At 45.3% G+C, this 20192-nt stretch overlaps 1 protein-coding gene across 2 annotated transcripts in view; it reads left to right on the top strand.

Moving 5' to 3' along the window:
- The window catches only part of LOC119146997 (mitogen-activated protein kinase kinase kinase 3-like), an 82307-nt gene that overhangs the window by 30708 nt on the left and 31407 nt on the right, over positions 1-20192 (top strand). The window contains exons 3-5 of one of the 2 annotated variants that reach the window (XM_037385429.1): positions 6981-7090; positions 16896-16936; positions 17959-18058. In XM_037385429.1, coding sequence (XP_037241326.1) covers positions 6981-7090; positions 16896-16936; positions 17959-18058 — 251 coding nt within the window. Of the gene's footprint in view, positions 1-6980; positions 7091-16892; positions 16937-17958; positions 18059-20192 lie in introns of both variants that reach the window. The other variant, XM_037385428.1, reaches the window with a different exon arrangement.

Below are 20192 nucleotides of genomic sequence, written 5' to 3'. Positions count from 1 at the left end.
TGGCTTTTGGAGAAAAGACAACATTTGTCTTCACAAGCAAGTTCTTTGACACCTGCTTTCAAATAGGTTAGTGTTTTCTAGTTCCCAGGTCCAGGAAAGCAAACCCAGGACTGATACGGCATTGACCTTTTGATGAAGGCAGCAGGCAGTCCACGTTGCTGTTGGTCCAACAGATGTGAACTTCCACTGTAACATGTGACCGTTTGCTGTTATCCCATGCTCACACTGCAGATAGAAGCGAAAAGGACTTGTGGCCATTGAACATTGTATGCTGCTCTGATGTTTGCTCTGCTCTTCATGAAGAAAAAAAAAAAGACAACCAGAAAGAGCTGTAGGAATGAACTAAGGATTACTCTAATGGAAGAAGCTATGTGTTTCCATTTAGTTAAATGAAGAAGATCGCTGTCTGTCAATACCTGCAGAAGATGGGGGAGGGATTTCTGTTAATAGAGGGGTCTGTAAGGTACAGGGATATCAAGATTTAATGAGTAGAATATGAAGTGAGCCATATTCAAATGGGAGGTGAGATAGGTATTTGTTGCAGAGAAGTTATTGGAATAAGTATGCTAGTTCTTCAAACTGAGACTTTTAGAAAGCTGTTCAGAAAGAGGCTGTTTTGCTTGATTCCAAGTCAAGATTGTGATGTAGAGGCTGCTAAATGAATTTCTGTGGCCTTTGTATACAGACAGTAAGGCTAGATGAAGTTTCTGAATTTAAGCTCTGTTAATGTATTTAGCTCTGGCTGCAGACTTGTGTAGTCTTGATAAAGACTTTTGTCTGTCTCAGATTCCTGTCCATCAGATGAGACATAAAAAACCTCTTACCTCTCTCTCCATCTGACAGTTTAGCTGAAAATCCATCAGGACAGGGACTGCCCTTTGCATGTACTGGCTGATGCTGAGGCAGTGGGTCTTGGCTTTCGATTGAGGTTCTCTGTGGTAAATGATAAATGTCATATAGCAGTGAATCCAAAAATTGTGTATTTTTCAAAAAACAGACAAGGAAATGGTGATGTCTTTCTCAGGCCAAAGTTAACATTGTCGGTGGCATAGTCATATGGTTCTGTATTTCTTTTCACTATGTTTTATTACATTTGAGTATTTTTGTCACTATATGCTCGAAGCCATGCCTTTTGAAAAAAGGCCTTTTTAATGAAGGTGACAATGTTTCTGTGAGGCTTTCCATCCTCTCTTCATCCCCTCTCAAACTTCACAGAACTCTTTCCTCTGCCTGGGGATATCCCCAGCAGCTGCATCACCTTCCAGAGAGGTGGATGCTAGCGATAGAGGGTGCCACTGGAATTTACACAGACTCGATGGCTGAACTGGGCGATCAGCATCATGGTTGCAAAAAGCACAGCAAGATGTTCAGTGACCACAGGTGGTCACGCTGGTGGTTTTACGTTGGATCCAAGCGGAAGTGTATGTGACAACTTACAGCCCCTTAGCTACATGCTCCAGCCTTCTTCAGTAATGACTCAGAGGACAATATTCTACCCTTCTGCAACGCCCTGGATTTTTCCCTGTCTTTTCCCAGCCCTAGCTCTGCCTGGTGTGAGAGGCCCAAATCAAAACTTGACGTGTTTTACAAGACTCTGTTTTACTTCTGCAGGCTTTTCTTGGTGCTTCATCCGGTTGGTGCTTTTTTGGTTTTTTGCAGCGTTCATGGAAGCAGCTTCATGGAACTGCCGTAAGCTGCTTCTTAGTAATGACCTATTAGTGAAGCCAACAATAACAGCACTGTCTAGACCATCTGAACACAGCTAAATTATTCCTTTGTCCCTTCTTCATTTGCTTTCTCTCCTGACTGTTGAATTGTTTTGGGTGGTCCACGTTGACCTTCAGGCTTGCTGTTTCTCCCTTGACTTTTTTTTTTTTTCTTTTCCTCTTTCAGCAGTGAGCCTACTGCACTAAGACTGAAACTCCAGGTTCCTCTCTCCTGCATACATGCTGGAACCAAAGCCATGTAGCTGTACCGGAAATCTGTATATGAAGGGCAGAGAGATGTGTCATCTTGTGGCTTTTTTATTTTACTTCGTAATTGATTTTGCTAAGTACTGAATGCCCCAGATTCACATTCGTGGTGTCTGGGACCTGTGAGCCTTAACATCTTACAGTACTGAAAACTTGATGAGAGAAGGAGGTATTTTGGTTTTGATACAAGATCTTGCCAAAGTGGAGCAGTGTACTTTAAAAGTATAAACCAAACCCTCCCACATCCACTGTAGCTCGACTGGTCATTGCTTCTTTGGCATGCTCTTAGTTGATTTCTTGTGTGTGTTCCTCTCGTCTATTTGACTATGGATATTTCCCCCCACCCTCAAACCTTTGGGAAATGAGTATCTTTGAGACCTCTGTTATATTTGGTTGGAAGTGGTCCTTGGTTGGGTGGGCTGGCAGCATGGTCGAATGAGCTTTGTCACGGGAAGCAGATTTAAAAAGCACAAAATTGGGGTGTTGGTGGGAAGTAGGGAAGAAAGAAATTAGTTTGCTGCTAAGGGAAATAACTGAAGATAAAGACAGAGCTGAGGATGGAAGACAAGACATTAGGGACGAAGGGACAGTGCTAAACACAATTGATTTTTAAGTTTCATTTTTGCTGCCTGTGTAATCAGCTTTTCTTTGTCCTGGTCTTCCATTGTAGAAATAGTCCTGTTTACTTGTTGTGCTGGGGAGAGAGGGCAGGCTTCATTGTACAATTCATCCTGTCAACCTGCAATACCTTAAGTGAATTTGTACAAAATGGTGCAAGAGTGAAGCTGGGCCAGAAGGTTGTTCAGGAGCAAGAACCTGCTCACGTTGCACAGTCAATGGTTTCCATGAGTCTCTTGAGTCCATCTGAGCTCTGTGGATACTTCATTGGTGTTGTGCAACTTGCAGCTGTTTTGTTCCGGAGCTGCAGCGAAGCCTGGGAAGATGTATATTTGTGTAGTTGCAATGCTGCCTTCTCACAAGGCTGAAGCGTGCTTGGGTCCTGCCAGTGCTAGATCAGGAGAACCTGTTCTTGCGTGTCCCTTGGGCATGGGATTCCTGTTGATTCCTGGTGTTTTCTCTTGGGGAGAGACATCCATCCTGCACCCTCTGTTCGCTCAAACCAAGCCAAACAGAGAGCAAGCAGCCTGTGACGCCTCTTCTGCTGGAGATGCTTGGGAGTGGCATTTGGATTTAATTATCCAGTAAGCTTCAGTGCTTGTTTGAATTTTGACTGAACTGGCTGAGCTGGCTGCTTATTTCCATGGAACAAAGTTCTCCACCCTTCTTGGGAGTCAGCTTGGAGACCCCAAGAGCAGTAATTAGGATGGGCAAGAGGCTTAGTCTGGAAAGCATCAGTCCCTGTGCAAAACTGTCGTGGGGAGGACTGGAAAGTGTCAGTTTTGCAACCAATGATGCAAGTTGTGCTCCTGCTCTGAAGTTGCTTCCGAGCATGGTGTGGGGGTGTTTTTCGCTTTGTTTTGAACAGTTGGAGGCTTTGGTCATAGTCCCTCTGAAATTGCAGTTCTCTTGAACTAAAACCACACTATTAAAAGTGGCTTAAAAGCTGCTTAAATACACAGAAATACATTACTTCAAGGAAATAATGTATTTGTGCTTGTGCTTAAGTCATGTTCTTTCGCACTCCAGCAGCAGCAGCAAACAACCTTCACTGCTTTTATAGGAAGAATTTTTCTTACCTTGTTTCATAGCAGTGAAGGCATGAATGTGTGTATTGCCTTTTTGACCAGTAACACTCAGGGTTTATTACAAAAAATTCTCATATGCTTTTCAGAATGGTTTCTGGCATTTCCTTTTTAGTAGACTACTGATTCTAGGCTGATTAAATTGATGGTTGGGTATTTCTGAAAATGGGCTAAACTTAAGCAGTTACTGAAAGTGAGTGGATGCTCTTTGCTATGTTGGGAGAGATGCAAAAGGAAGCTTCTAGCAGAGATATGCAGCCAGACTTTCTAAGGAAATGTGAGTTTCATAATCATGCATGTGGGGCTGGAGCACCAGGAATTTTTAAACCTATATTTGATGTACTGAGAAGACTGTGTTGGAAAAGGTTTTGACAAAATGGATGGGTAGGTAGAGGAGGAAGACTTAGTTATTGCTTTGAGGGCAGTGTAATGTAAACCAAACTAACCTGTAACAAGTTATTTACTGATTGACAAAGCAAGGAAGGCCAATTTCCCATGAACTTCTGTCTTCTCTTTAAACACCAAGAGATTTCCAATGTCCAGGAAAAGTTTGAAGACCCTGACTTGGTAGCCAGTGTAAGCCCCATGTGGTAGGATAGGCAGAAGGACGTCCAGGTTTCCTGTACACCCTGCAGAGGTGACTTCCAATCAGTCTCACTGCTTTGCAGTGTTGCTCAATTCCAGCTTCCTTCTAGTGAAAATACATTGCAATCTCTTGTAACTACTGTCCATGTGAGTGATGAAGTAATCTGTCCTCTAGGAATAGCACTGAAGCAGTGACCTTGAATACTGGTCTCTAGTGGCAATATTGATAGGATCTGCTTCAGCTCAAAGATCTCTCTTTTTTGATGTCTTCAGAGGTGCCGTGTGCTTGTCGGACATCCTAGCAAAAGTGTGGTTCATACTGTTGCTCTCAGCTGCATGGTTGATCCTTGTGGTGGGTACCCATGGGATGTAGTGGGAGCTCTCTGGGATGTGGTCTGTGGGGTTGTTGGGCCAGTTCTTGGGGGCTGCCAGGTCTTTCTCTTGGGAGGAATAGAGGGAGCAGCTTCCAGTCACTCCAGAACACTTTGAAGTTACTCTGTCCCTATTTGTTGGTTTATTATTTTTTATTATTATTATTATTGATCTCCAGCAAACCCTGTTGTTAACATCTCCTTGGGACAGCCACTGCTGAATCTTGTAAGTTCTGGAATATGCTTGCAGGGCACTGGTGGGATAACCAGAGATGCATCTCCTCGAAGATGCTGCCAGGCACGTCCAGGGAGGCTTGGAGGTGGAAGAGTGGTGATGAATCCGGTGGTTTTGCTAGAAACAGCCCAGCTCTGCTGCTGCCTGTTGAAGCCCAGTTTCCCTGTGACATTACAGGCTGCATTTTGTGTCAGGAAGAGTTTGTTGTCACTCGGGTTGGAAAAAAGAAAGGGATGAAGGGCATTTTAGACTTGATAGATTTGGTGGAAAATTCCTGGAGGGCGGTGTGTGGGGGTTTTGTTTTTGTGGGTTTTTTTTTAACTTGTCCCTCCCCCCTCAACAAAAAAAGTTGGGTTTTTTTGTTGTTTTTTTCCTACTACAAAAATCTGTCTGGAAAACTATGCTTGCCCACAGAGGTCCCTTCTAACAACCCTCCCCCCTCCAAAAAAAACCACCAAACCACCCCAAAACCAAAACTACGGGAACACTCTTGTTGGTTTTTGTTTTGGGGTTTTGTTCCCCACCCCACCCCCTGGAACTAGAATGGAAAGTTATCTATCTTGAGTGTTTTCCTGTAGCATTTCAGGTTATGCTCCCTGCCATCCTTCCAGAAAAACAAAACTGTATTTTTAATGGGTAGGGAAATGCAAAACGGAAGAGGAATCAGACTTTAGTGTACTTTGATATGAATTTTACTATTTTATTAATGATATATTTAATATTGATAACAAAATATATATTCCAGTTACATTTTAAATATATATATATATACACATATACATTGCCTACAGGAAAATGCAGGCATTAGAGCTCATTTCTGAGCTCTAAAATAAGTGACACTGAATTTTAAACATTTTTCCCCATTTCCCTTCTTATTTCTTTAATGAGATGGCTCTGGGTGCACAGCATGCATAAGAAGTCTTTTTCTCACATCTTTTTTTTTTTTTCCCCCATAGCTTTGGTCCTGATAAAACCCATCAGGAGGAGTGGGAAAAAAGGAGATGATGTTGTATCTCAGCACAAGGATCCAGGACTTAATCCTTCCTGGGGAAAGAACCTCAGTGTTTGGGTCCACTTCTATCTGCTTTCATACCGTTTTTGTCACCTTTCACATCTTTGCAGACTTTGAGTTAAATCTGTAGGCGGGCTTGGCACAGGGGGTGGCTCTGTCCCTGGAGACGCGCAGTTTTACTGAGTGTGTAAAACTCGCATTACAAAACGTGGTAGCTGTATTTATATTTTTACAGTAATAGCTACATGTGCCTAATACCTGCCTGTCTTGACTGTATCATAACCATGGAGCATGCAACGGGTTTTCACACCCTCCTAACAAGTGTGCTGTGCCCTAGGACTTGATAGGGTTTTTAGTGCTCCTGGTTGGTATTTTGCAGCGTAATAGTTCACTTGAAGAGACCACAGCCATAGATGTAAAAGTCTTGAAAAGGAGGAAATTGGTTTCAGATCGAATGGGTCCTTCAAAGTTCTCTAGTTACTGCAGAAATCAGAAATACTATATAAGTTCTCAGTGTGTGTGTTTGTCTATCCAGCATAGCTGAGTTTGTTACCTCTTCTAATGAGTTTCTTGCCCTTGCCCATGGTTTCTCACTGGCTCTAGTTTTGAAAATCAGTTGTGGCTCTAGAGCCTCTTTAATGAAGAGGGAGGCAATGAGGCAACGAAGAACTGTGGTGTTCTTCATCACCTGCTGCGTGAGCTTTCTGGGTCCTGAAAAGTTTGTCCTGTAGAGCACCACCTTGTAGTTCACAAACTGTATCCAGCCCCCCTGGGCAGCGCATGTGGTCTGTTGGTGCCTCTCTAAAAGGCCCCGTGGGCAGTGAACGTGGGCTACGAGCTGAAGGAGCAGTGGTCACCTACACCCAGCCACTGGCTTTTTTTCTGATGATCTGTGATGAAGAAACCTGTATTTCCAAGACACGATGGACTGGGAGGGACTGCGGTGTAGTCTTTGAATGCCCGTCTTGATAGGAAGGCTAGACATCGTGTCTTTTGAACACTTTGGGCTGAAAGACTATATTTGCAATACTGTATTTTTACTCTGCGCTACCAGGGGCAAGGTTGCCTTCCACACTTCAGTTGTCTCTCCTTCTTTTGCAGATGAAGAAGAAGCTCTGAACTCTATTATGAAGGATTTGGCAGCATTAGGCAAATGTGGGGGTCTGCTGGACAACAACAGGAATAAGAACAGTGTCCACTCCAGCAAACAGGTAAGGCATTGCTTCAGTCCACCCCAAAGTCCAGTAGACCAAAGAGGTGGACGTAGTGCTTACCATGCTGGGAGAACTGAGTTTAGATGTTAGACAAGTTGTGGGAGCTCAGCACATCAGAAATAACGTAATTTTACCCAGGTATAAGCTTCATGACCTCTTTTTGAAGAGCTGAAAAGGATCTACAGGCATCCCTGTATCGCAGAGGAGCAATGGAGGGGCAGAGGAGAAGAGTGATACCGGAAATCATTTACAGATATAGCAAGAGAGCCTGAAACTGGTTTTAAATCTCAAATCCCACCCCAAGGCACTTCTTTCTCTTGCTTAGAACTGCAAGTAGTAGAACAGGCAATGCAGCTTTAAGATTTGGATTAGTCAAATGTTTTCTATTGACAGTGTTGATGAAATACGGTTTTTAGCATGTGCATATTTTGCTTCAGATATTTGAAAGAAATACTGTTAACTTTGAGCTGTAGACACCCAGGCTCTTTTGGGAGGAATAATGTCATTCTTATATAAAGTGTTTAAATATTAATTACCAGTGTTTATCTTCATGCTGCTAAAACCAAACATTTTGGCCCTGTTGCACATTCAGAGTTGATCTGGTGAGCAAAAACATTGTCCCTTGGGCAATGTCAGAAGTTATTTGCTGACATTGATATAATAGCTAAAGTGGATTTAATAGCCTGTTTCTGTATGGAGCAAATATTACGCAAACATGGAAGTTGTGAAGAAGGAATTCAGTTGTCAAAATAGCAAGAAACAAAGAAGAGGAAAAATAATTAAGAGGACCAGGAAGGTGCTGGAGAAGCATTTGAGCAAACCCACTTGGAGTTCCACTTCTAGTGCTGTGGCATAGAATAAGCTTTCAGTCAACTTTGCAATTGCTGAATGCCTAGCAAGGAGGAAAACAAATTGTCATTTATTGTTGTCATGCATATTTTAATGGCACTTGTGCTACTAACAAAGAACTCTGGATGCAAAGGGGGAAAATCCTTTCCCAAATCCCTCTAGGCTTCCTAGACACATGCAGACGAAAACACGTGCGCACGTAGCATGTCTGTTTTAAAGTGTATCCTGGCGGTAGCAGCTGTCCAAGTTGAATCACTGGATTTGTGTTCAGCTTATGCTGAAGTAAGTCCAAGATGTTTACAAAACTGACCAGAGAAATTCAGAGCTGGCTCTGCAGCTGCAGGCAAAGCAGACAATCCAGCACAGCTTTGGATGGCTCCAAGGATAGCATTTTCTGCAAGTTGATGGGTGGGGACCATACCAAACCATCTTGGGCTGCTTTCAGGATAGCAAAGCTTTTTAGACTTCTCTCAAATAGCATATTTTTCTTACACTGGGGAAAAATCCCTGCTGTCATTTTTGAAATGTAAATGCTGCAGATGCACGGTTAACTGCATAATTAGTTGAGAATAAGGAAAATAAGAGTTTTCACTGGCAGAATTCTTATCTACAAAAGTTTCATAAAGTTGATGTAGTGCAGTAAAATTCATATCTACAGCCCATCCATTCTGTAGCCTCGTTCATAAATCACCAATGGAGTTATGTGGTGCTCTGATATAAGGTTTAGAATTGTTGGCTGCCACTTGTATTTGATTGTATTGTATTAGGAATCAAAATTTCCTTCCCAATTACAGCATCGATGCTTGGAAAAACATTTACTCCTTTGTATTTTAATTCTTATCTATAAGTGGACCAGCTGTAGCTGCATGCTTATTGTTACTCAGAGCTCTCTGATGGAGGAGATGCATATAGCAGCATCCCACTCTCCTCGTGGATCCAGGATTGAGGATTCAGACCAACAGGCCCCACGAGATGAAGCGTGCTGGAGTATGCTGAATTGTTGCTTCACTAAATTGGACTAGCTAGAACAAGTCTGGCTTGCGGGGTGATGGGAGTCTAGTCTGCGAGGTGGGGAGTGGCCAAAGTAGGTGGAATTATTGGGGACTTGGTTCATGTTTGCAGCTCAAACTTTTAATCAACTTGTTCAAGTCCCTTTTAGTTTTGGTTTTTTTCCTTGTCTTTTTAGCACAGAAATTGATGGCGGGGGGAAAGATTGCTTTGGAACTGCTGTTTTCATGCCTGTGATTTGTTGTCCCTTTGGTACTTGGTGTTCCCTTGTATTTTTTCCCTTTTTTTATTGTTTTCTTTAATCAGGTTGGCTGGCTAGGCTGAAGGATGCACTGTGCAATCTCCCTTCTTGGAGACGAAGAGTGAGGCATGGGACATTTAGATGCTAAATTGCCCTCTTGAGAATCACATTGTAGGTGTCTCTTCTGAGGCTGTGCAGCAACATGCTCACATTGAAATACTTGGGTCTGGACATTCAGTTGTTAGATTAAAAAACAACAAAACCAAAAATATTTCTGTGGAAAAAAAAGCTCTTCTGAGGCATGGGAATCCTTTAGTCAGTGTTCCAAATTTCCACTGAAAAACACTTTAAATAAGAATGTGTTGACTAACTAGCCTGTCCCTTTGAGGCTTGCAGCAATTTTTTGATCCGCAGAAAAACACAACCGAAGTGCTATCTCATCCTTGTCTCCTGGAGGGGGTTCCTTAGTGCTCTCTTGACAGCATTTGAAATGTAGAGCCTGCCAGATAGTATTCCTGGTAGACCTGGGCCACACAAGAAAGTAATGTGCGGTGGTGCATGCTACACCATACTTCCCAAAAATATCGACAGTTTTGCTTCAGATCATCTTATGATATGAACATCCTTTTGCAAATTGCGTAAAAATCTTTGTGTTTTTTAGTTTGCTTTCTTTATAAATGAGTTTAGGACTGAGGCTGAGTTTCTGGATGCTTAATGCCTCATGGCAGAACAAGCCAGAAATGAGAACAGCAATACTTGACACAAGGTGCAGATGAGTTTCTTCCCCTGGATTGCCCAGGCAGCTGGCAGCAGGTGTGATGTCTGCACTTGCATCTCCTGAGTCCTGGTCAGGTGTGTCAGCCACTACATTACACTGCCTTTCTGCCTTGTGAGAAAACAGGGTAGAGGGATAGAGATGGGCGCGCTTTTCCTTCCACATGTAAGTCACCATCTTTAAAAGGAAGCTGTTCTTTGGGAACAGGGGGTTCATTCTGACATTATTCCTGGTGCATCATCTGCACTGTTATTCCTTTATTATGCCTTTTATCACTCCACTGTTCCTTGTCCATCCTCTGGTGTGGCTGGAAGGAGTCCTTTCAGACTATCTCCTGGACTGAACAGACAAAGGGGTTTGTTTATAGCAGTGGCTCTGAAGAGGAGAAGGAGAAAACAGACTAAAGATATGCATTGTGATTGCTAAGGAAAAGGATGAGTGAGATAAGAAGGGAAACAACAAAGAGTTAGAAATCCCAAACAAAAGCATGGAGTAGAAAGGAACAACTATATTAATATTCATTTTGCATCTGTCTATTTATGTGCCTATCCATTTATTTATAGAAACAACACTGGGCAATTCGCAGTATGAAGTTGGTTGTTGGTGTTGGGGCTTTGTCCCAGCTGCTGACAGCTAACGATTCCTCTGCCGTGTTAATTTTGATTGCAAGTTCTCCTGTGGCATTAAAGTCTGATATTTGTGAGGAGCGTTTTCCCATGCACAACCAATGTCAGACTGACCTGAAAGTTGTTCTTTTAGTAAATTACCTCTGGACTCTCTTTTCTTTGGCAAGTTGGATGCAGGAGAAGGCTTGCTCATAACTAGAATAAACTACAGCTCATGTTTTAGGGCCCTCTGTCTCTAGGTCTTCAAGGAGCCTAAAAGGAGTTTAGCTTTATCACCTCTGTTTTGGCATTGGGGAATGTGATGGGGGTCCATAAATATCACCTTGAAGATGGGAGTGTTTATGGCGAGCTCTACAGGGATCGCCCCACTTTAGAGGGGCAGAAGCGAGGGACCAAGAGGGGCAGCACTGGCTGGGAAAGCCTTGGGCTGGGGATGGCAAAAGCAGCGGAGTCCCAGGGATTTGGGGCAGAGGCTTCCCCTTGTCTGTGTGTGGAGCTGACTTGGGTGCTAAGAGGGTAATGCCAAGGAGAAATCCAGCTGGATAAAAAGCTATTCCCTGCCAGGTAGGTGGTTTTGGATAAACATATTGAAGCCAGTGACTTCTGCTGCTGTACAAACCAAAAATATCTGTAACAGGGAGTGGTGGACACTCTAGACATCATCTTTCCACTGGCCTCTGAGCTGCTCACGTGCTGGGCTTGCTTGTTCAGAGGAAAGGAGCTGTAAGTTCCCAGGGGGACCAGGATATCTCATAGCTCCCACCCCCCGAGAGGGGAAGGGGGCAATCCCAGACAAACCCCTTTCTGTCTGATTGCTGAATAACCCAAAGTGCGTGGGGGTTCTGTGCAGATAATTCCTAATGACGTGGATTAGTCATCTCCTATTGCGGTTTAGGGACATGGTCCAGCTGTCTGGCTTGTAACGAATGTCCCATTGCTAAAAGCAGGGGCGAGCGCAGGACTAATGCAAACAACGTGCACGTCGGGGAGGTGCAGAAGTCCCACCAGCCTGGCCCTGCAGTGCTGATTTCTCTTGCCTGAAGCCAGGAGTTGAGGAGGAATCCCACTGCTTTGTGGCTTTGTACAAAGGAGTAACTAGAGCACTAATGCTTGAACGCTGCACTGCTCAGCAGGGCTTTCTCATTGTTTCCTAATCCAATGAGCAGAAAATGAGAGAAGTGAAAATAATTCCTCTGCTCACCGTCAGCATGCCAAAGTATGTCTCTTTCATTGTCCCTGTTTTACCCAGGGGGGAAACTGAGGCAAAGTGCGTGCCCAAGGTCTCATGGGTGGGTGAGAGCACAGCTGGAACGAGCCCCTCTCAGGGCAGCGCTGAAGGGAACAGGAGGCCCCTTGTGATGATTTTTCCTGCCTTTCTTGACCTCAGAAGAGTTAATGCTGGAGTCAGAGGCTTTGTCCCAGGTGGTTTGTGAGGCAACCATGGGTGGAAGAAGTGATCCAAAAGGCCTTGTCCCTGTGGTGTCTCAGCTGGACGAAGCTGCCCACTGGTCAGGTTTGACAAGAGCAGCTTAAAAAGCAAGCTACAGAGGTGGGGATCCAACCAGAATGCTATTTCTGATGGCAGCTGAGTTTTGGAGGAGGAGAGGATGTGGAGGGAGGAGTCTTTGAACTTGGTGTTGGTCCGGGATCTTGAAGTGTGGCAGTTCTAGGTGCATCAGCGCTCGGTGCCATGCTATCACACGGGCAGACGTGGATGCGTGGGTCTGTCTCCTCCGCTGGGTCCCTGCCTGCAGTCAGTGGCATTGAGGTGATGCAGCCAGGCTGCCCTGTGCTTCCAGACACCATTCTCCACAGGCATGGTATTGCTCAGCCCGGACCCATAGCCTGATCTGATTGACCCTGTGGGTGTTCAGCAGCGAGGGTGCTCAGCAACTTCTGTTCCTCTGAAGCCACTTCCATTTTAGGCATAACCGCATGTTTTCCGGCTCTCCGTGTGTGCTTTTATTACAAACAGCAGTCAGCTCTTCAGGGATCTCTGTATAAGATCGTGATTCACTTCGTTTGGAAACACTTTTTCCATATTTTTTTTTTCTCATCATTTTCCTTAATCTAAACCAGCGTGCAGGGCTTCTTGCTTCCAGCTCTGGGGGCTGAGGTTGGCCAAGCTTGCTGGGGTGCATGGTCCCCAGCCAAGTGAGCAGAAGCAGTTGCCCCTAACCCCGCCCCGCCCCCCCCCCCCCCCCCAATTCCCGTCAGTGCTTCCTCTGAAGCTTGGCAGTTGTGATCTTTTTGTGAAATTTGAAGTTTTGAGGAAGGAGCTAAAAATACCTCAATGAAAGCCTGGAAAGATGGTGATGGGTTTGTGGCGGCTGCAGTGGCATTGCTTTTTCCTTTCCAAGGTGGATGGCAAGAAAGAGTAAAATACCATTTGTTAGCAGGGCTGGAGGAAATGCCGGTACGAGTATCTTGGAGAAGAAATTATTCCAGAAACGAAGGGAATTACTGTGGTATTTCCTGTCAGGGTTGTCGCTTGTTTTGTTTGTGTCGCAGCAGGGGCTACAGGCGCCAGCCGAGACGTGGGCTCCGCTGTGCCCCGTGTCACACGGAAATGCACGTGGAGAGGGAAGGTTGCTCAGTATGAACAATCCAGGAGATCAAACATCTAAATTTTGTGCTTGACTCTGCCACTCTTCTGCTTCATAGAATGAATCACAGCATAGTTTAGGTTGGAAGGACCTTCAAAGATCATCTAGTTCCCACCCCCCTGCCATGGGCCGGGACACCTGCCACTAGACCAGGTTGCTCCAAGCCTCGTCCAGCCTGGCCTTGGGCACTGCCAGGGATGGGGCACCCACAGCTGCTCTGGGCAACCTGTGCCAGTGTCTTACCACCCTCATCATAAAAAAAAAAAACCACCAATATTCCTAATATCCAACCTAAATCTCGCTTCTTCCAGTTTAAAACTGGTGTCCTGTGTCCTGGCACTACAGGGCCTGGTAAAAGTCTCTCTCCATCTTGTAACACACCCTTCACATCTTGAAAGGCTGCAGTAAAGTCTCCCCAGACCCTTCTCTTCCCCAGTCCAGGCTTTTTCTTCGCACCCTTAGGTGAAGCACCTTGCGCCTTCATACCTCAGTTTCCCCTGCTTGCTCCGCTGCCTGCCTCAGCTTTCATAGTGCTCCACGACACCGCTGCTGAAATCCTCTGCCAAAGCTCAGTGTTTAAGGCAGGTGCCTTGTGGCATGGCTTTACCCCTCTCCTCCCCTCTGTTTAACACAAGCTCTTCTTGGATGTCTCAGCTTGTTCTACACCAGCTAATGCCCTCTTGACTGAGGGGAGAACAAGGCTGCTGTTAACATCATTTGACATCTCATGGCAGAGAGGGTTAATAGCACAATGTGAGTTGTGCAAGAAGGGGTCACTGTTGTCTCCATTCCTCATGAAATTGAAAAGGTGAGTAGGACCCAGCAACCTCTTCTGTGACCCGCCTTCGAGCATTTGCACCTTGTTTTGAGGTCCTTGCGGAGAAGGTGCTGGTCCTCTGGTCCTGCCTTCCCCTTGGTTGTGCGTTTGAGGTCCTGGGTGCAGACTCGTGTGAGATTTTGCTCCAGCACTTGGCCATGCCCCAGACTCCCTGTGTAATCTTAAACAAGTTGCTCCAAACCAGATTTCCATGGGTGTAAAAAATCACAGCCGGCTCTGGCATTTAGGAAGTGTTTTGCGTTCCCTTGGGATTTCCTAGCGCTTTGGGCACTACCCACTTCTTTTTTTAAAAGAGGAAAAGAGTATTTGTTGCTGATAGCAGCAATGAATTCAGCTGTAGCTGTGGCTCAAAAACATGAACAAGCCAAGGGAAGACTGAAAATTAAAACTAACCAACTTCCCTGTCTATAGATAAGTATATATTTGTCCTTCCAAATGCTTCTGAGCTTAAGGTCTTGGTTTCTTTGAGGGAGACAAGAGGTTGTATCAGAAAGAAAAGAAACCTAATTAAGAAATGAAGTGGGTTTTCATTCCCCTGTTGCAGCTGGTGTGTGTGTTGCTCTGCTCAGAAGCAGAGCGAAGCACTGTGGGGCAGCTGGCTTACTTCTGTTGGCTTTGAGCCACAGCACATCAGCCCTGTTGTTGATGTAGAAGAAAAGGATGCAGCAGGGTCGTGGCTCATTTTTTTTTCCCCTTTTCTTCTCTCTCTGGAGCTTTATATGCGTGTTTTGACATTTTCCAGCCACAAGCTGTTTTTCAGAACGAACTTGTCTGTGAAATTTGTGTTGCTCAGCATAAACAGGCAGTGTGTGCTACATCCCAGCTCGGTGCAGCATTCAGAGCTGTGCTGAAAGTGAAACCTCTGTTTTGAAAGGTTTCCTGCAGTGAGGCCGGAGCTGCATGTGCTTTTCCCCTTACACGTCCTGCTTCTTTGTAAGGAGAAACCTCGAAAGTTCCTTGCCCTGATTTTTTTCCTTTACTTTAGAGAAGGGCTTTGCAGAGCTCCATGCAGTGAACACACACCAGCTGATTTATTGCCAGCATTCAGGAGGGATCAACCAGCCAGGGCCTGTTCAAAGAGGCACATGCAAGTAAAATTTGGCATAAAAGGGCCCATATCTTTTTTTCCTTTTCCAACAGAGGTAATCCAAGGTAGCAATTTCACCTGTATTTTCCTGTCTCGCTAGAATGACTTGGACCTTCAACACTGGGTTGGTTATGGTCATCTCTTTTGAGTTTTGGACTGTTTTAGAGTTAGTTTGGTCTTTTTAAGAGTCAGGCCTGGTTCTAGAAGTGAACCTGGAGTTTTTCCAGATGTTGTGGGTCTGGAAACTGGCTGTAGGCACTGAGGTGATGCAAGTGCCTGTTTAGCACAGGCCTCTAATGCTGATGGAGTGCCCCATTTGGTGACTGTCCCAGCACTGGTTCTTCCCAGCCTTTCTGGAAACACACAAAATGCCACAAGCAGAGATAAAAAGCATGCATTTCAGATGAGCCAACATGTTCACCCTGAATCTGCTGGGGTTTTTTAAGCTTTTCAACCAAATTGCCTCCAGCCTTGACTTCCTGAACTTCAGTGGGTGTTCGCAGAACTTGAGCTGTCAGATTAAAAATAAACCTAAGGACGCCCATCCAGCTCATTTTCCTCATTACAGACAAGGCTGTTTCGATGTGGCTCTGCTTTCCCTCTGAGAGGATGGAAAGTGTGCCTTTATGCGCTGGCAGCCCAGGGTTAGAGATAAGGCCCTTGCTCAGGAAGGGTTGTCACCCACCCGTTCGGGGATTATGCCTGTGAGATGCCGGTGGCACGGGACCGAGTCATCGCTGGTGTTACACCTCGGAGGGAGGCAGCGAGCATTTCTTTCTCCATGGGAAGAAAACTACTATTGGAGGAGGCTTGTGTGCACTAGTCGGGGCAGAGCCCTGGTTAACTGAGGTGACTAAACGTGGTCTGGGAAGTAAAGAGGGTTTTGATCTGCCTTAGAGACCATTGGAAAGTGCTGGGAATGAGCCAAGGGGTGCTAGAGGCATGCTTGGCTCAGGCTTGGTCTGAGAAGCAGAATGAATGAAAAGGCTCCTTGTGGTCTCGATTGCTGCTAAATATGCACAAATAGAGGATGGGAGAAGTGGCTTTTACTAGTCCCTGCACAGCTGTGTACCCAGTCTGCCTGTGACTCTGCTGGCTCTTCTTTGGGCAAATTTAATGGTTTCTCTTGAGGTGAGCAATGGGTCAGATCAGGGTGGGCGTTTACTGTGTGTAGTGTAGTGCCTGATATACTTTGCATTTTGTAGGTCCTAACGAAATAACAGCCACCACCATCCCAGCACTGTTGCCTTTTAAAACCAGAGACTGTCTCTCCACTTCCATTATAGGATGCTTGCTTTTACTTCTTATTTCTTTGCCCAGAATCTTCCTGTGCTCTATTAAACATCCTCTGAGCTTTGCCTTTCAGGTTTCCAATAGAAAAGTACTTGGATAAAACCATGGGAAGTGCTGAAGATGGACAGACATCAGACACTTAACATGTTTGCCTCTGATGATAGTGCCTTGTTCCCCAACTGAGTTCAGAGCATTCCCAATTTCCCACTTTTATTAATGCATTTCAGTAAAACTAACAGTTATACAGATGAGCGAGTGCCCTCTCGTTTACAGAAGACCTTATTTTTTGACAAGCACATTTATCAGCAATGTGGAGTTTTCCCAAGTGTGCAGGTCCAGCAGACAGCTTGGCCCTAAATAGACAAGGTGCCCAGTGCAGTTAGGGGAGGCTCCCTGGGAGCTCCTGTCAGCGTTGGGTCTGTGAGTCAGTCTGGGATGCAGTTTGGGACCTAACCATTTTCTCTATTTTCTTTCAGCAGCGAAATGTCAGGATCAAGTTTGAATATGAAGGAGAGAAAAGGTATGTACCCAACCCAGTCCCTGACACGTGCAGGGACAAATTACCTTTTCTAGCCAGCATCGTCCCACTGGCTTCAGCCAGCTGCAGATGAGCTCACAACAGGATTCATTCCCCTAAAATCAACTGCAGTTTTATATGCAAGAGCCTTGCCTCGTCATCCTGTTTGCCACAAGTACCTCCTGGGATTTGCATGCAGGCAAAGTGATTCCAAGCTGGAAGTCATTAAATGCCTCTTACCAGGGATGCAGGGTGCACGCTTGGATTCCTTTTCTTTTTTTAATTCTTGAGCCCTGCTGAACCACAGCTGAGCTGCAACTCTACAGAAATGTGTCCTTTGATTAACAGCCTATGACACTTAAGATAACCAGATTTTGGGCACAGGTCCCATAAAAATAGAGCTGGGAGTTAAAGCTTGCCCGCCCTTCCCTGCTTGACATTTTCATGGAATCACCTCTGCTCAGTGACGGTGGTGGGGCAGGACACAGGGCTGGAAACTCACAGGCTGATGGTCCAAGTTGCGTGTTAAAGCCAAAGAAAATTTAAGTAGCGTTACCGTAGGGCTAGACAGTACCTGCTGATAATGTACCTATAGATCTGCTGAATGGGGTGGTACAGGAGAGTCACAGGATGCCAAACTGCATCATTCTCTCTTCCATCCCCCCTCCCTATTCAGACATGCTTGCTGAAAATGGAGGTGATGAATCACGGACCAGTGCCTGATCCTGGGTCTTCTCCAGTGGAGGGCTGCTGGAATTCCTTCTTTTCCACCTGTACTTCACGGTAGGGGGAGGAGCAGAGGAGCTGCACTAGGATTTTGGGTAGATACTCTTGCAGGGTTGGTCAATTCCCCTCTTGAGCATAGCAGATGGAGCAGCATTTCTGTGAGTGTAAAAGCAAGGAGCAAGCTTTATGCTTTCTGATAGGAGAATAGAGGTCCTTTCTTCTGAATTGTCAGTCTAACCCTGAATTCCAATATGCTTCTGCTAAATGGAGACCGTTGTTGTTTTTGTTTGTGTATACAGGATTATCCAGTTTCCAAGACCAGTCAAATTCAAAGAAGTGGTGCAGAAGGTCACGGATGCTTTTGGACAGACGATGGACTTAGTTTGTGTGAACAATGAGGTACTACTCTTCCCCTTATTGCTAAGGGGGCATTTTATGGTGTCTGGTGGCCACTTCAGAACTGAGCAGTAGTTTATTCTTAAGGCTGTAATTTTGTCTTGTACATGGATGTGAAGAAAAGTAATCTTATGTTGTGGTTCCCAGCTAGTGAGCATACAAGAGCTGTTGTATGGACACAGATCAGTTGGATTCTCAGACTCCAAACCGGACTTTTCTTTTCTCAAAATTATTTCAATTAAGGCCTATTACAGGAATGTCATCTTTCTCCCAGAACAAAAAATTCCCCTAACTCAAACAGCAGGAAGAATTAAGTAACTGAGATGATGGAGATGTCAATTCAGCTGCACAGTCAGCAGCGGTAGATGTTTTCCCATTAACACCCTTGGGGCAATAGGACCAACTTTCAGAGTATGTCTGGCTGGTGAGAGCACACACAGGGCAGAGAGGAGAAGAGCTGAGTCCAAATGGCTTTCCTGCGAGCTACATGAAGGGACTGTAGGCTACTGCATGCCTGGGCTGGATGTGAAGCCTTCCCATTTTGGGGGCAGTGGCAGGAGCATGGTGAAGTGCAGAGCGTGAGGGACAGTGCTGCTAACGCAGCGTACTCTTATTTAGGGTTGACTTTGTTTCACCCCAAAACCCCAGAACCATGCGCATGTTCTTGTGGTGAAATGTGCATCACGGAAGGTTCCTTTAGCAGGTCCTGTGGCCACATACAAGCAGCCAAGAAGCTTTCCCTCTGTGATCCTGGCACTATAAGGCTTGAAGGTCTGTCTTCTCCATCCTTCTTCATAACATGGGCTGCTGTGTTTTTCCATCTTTTTTCTTTGAGACCAGCACTGTGTCTGGAAAGAGGGTACTACTGAGGGCCTTTACCTAGAAGGGGCCAATGCTTGGCATCTGTTTTGGTGTGCTCAGTGTTTTCTTGTGAGGCATCTTGCCATGAGCTGTGTAGGCATCTGGAGCCACTGGACTCTCAAGTTGTGTTTGGCTTCGTGAAAGAGGAGAGGGCCAGATGACAGATAGATGGCCTTTAAACAAGCTGTCAGGACAGCTTGCTTGTTGAATTTCTAATTGCAAATTACTAACAGCCTTTCTCTAAAGTGTGAATGGAGAGAGAGAAACTGTAAAGAGAGCTTTCTCCCTTTTATTTTTCTTTTTTTTCCCCCTCCCTTCTGTTTCAATGGAGATTTGATCTACAAAAAAGTTGCTATTCTTTTGTAATAGGTACCTCACGATACCAAAGTGTCCGCTGGGTTTTGGTGTTGAATGCAGTCAGGTTTCTAATCTTGGGCATTCTCTGACAGCCCTCCCGGGAAAAGCCTGCCATTGAATTCTCCAGGAATGACTCATTTCATTCCAGGTTTCTTTCCACTGGAAGAGAATTTATTTCCAACAACAGCAAACAGAAGCTTAAATAATGCATTTTATCCCATGCTAGAGACTGTCTTCCTGGGCATGTGCCCAGCAGTTAGCAGGACCATGAGCAGGCCTTTGGGTATTCCTAACTTCTTAGGGTTGAGGATGGCTTCCAGTCCGTGTTTTGTTCTTCTATACATAAAAATTCTGCTTTGTGAGAACCCACACCTTTGGGAAAGGGTCTGAGCAGTAGTAATTCAGGGTTGTTATTGTGGAAACACTATAAACAGACAAAAGTGACCTTTTGGAGAGATAGCTTACCTATCCACATGGTGACACCCCAACATTTTGCTCCTAGCGTGTTCTCGGTCAGGGTTTTGAGTCTCATGACAGCCAGTCTCAGGGACAGCCTGACCACAAACTCAATACAATTAAATGTTTCACCCTTTCTTCTTGCTCACTGGGAGCTGTGCAGTAATTCATTGTTGCCATCAGATGTTTCTCTTGCAGTAGCACCTTGTAGACCAAAGTTACACTGAGGTCAACAGGCCCCTGCAAAAGCTTACTAAATGGCAGTCCCTGTCCCAGTGAAGCAGGAATCCTGAAGCCAAGATCAGTGAGATGAGCATGCCAGCTGGGTGGAGCAGGGGCACGCATGAATCACATCCTGGTGGGACCATGGAATCAGCAGGCTTGGGCTGGTACAGATAAGAGTGGGGCCTGGCGGTGGGTGTACTGCATGGGGCACGTCTGCATGTTAGTACTAGGCTGGGCT

Source organism: Falco rusticolus, chromosome 4 (genome assembly GCF_015220075.1).
Source record: "Falco rusticolus isolate bFalRus1 chromosome 4, bFalRus1.pri, whole genome shotgun sequence".
Lineage (NCBI taxonomy): Eukaryota > Metazoa > Chordata > Aves > Falconiformes > Falconidae > Falco > Falco rusticolus.
This window is presented reverse-complemented; position numbering and strand designations above follow the sequence as displayed.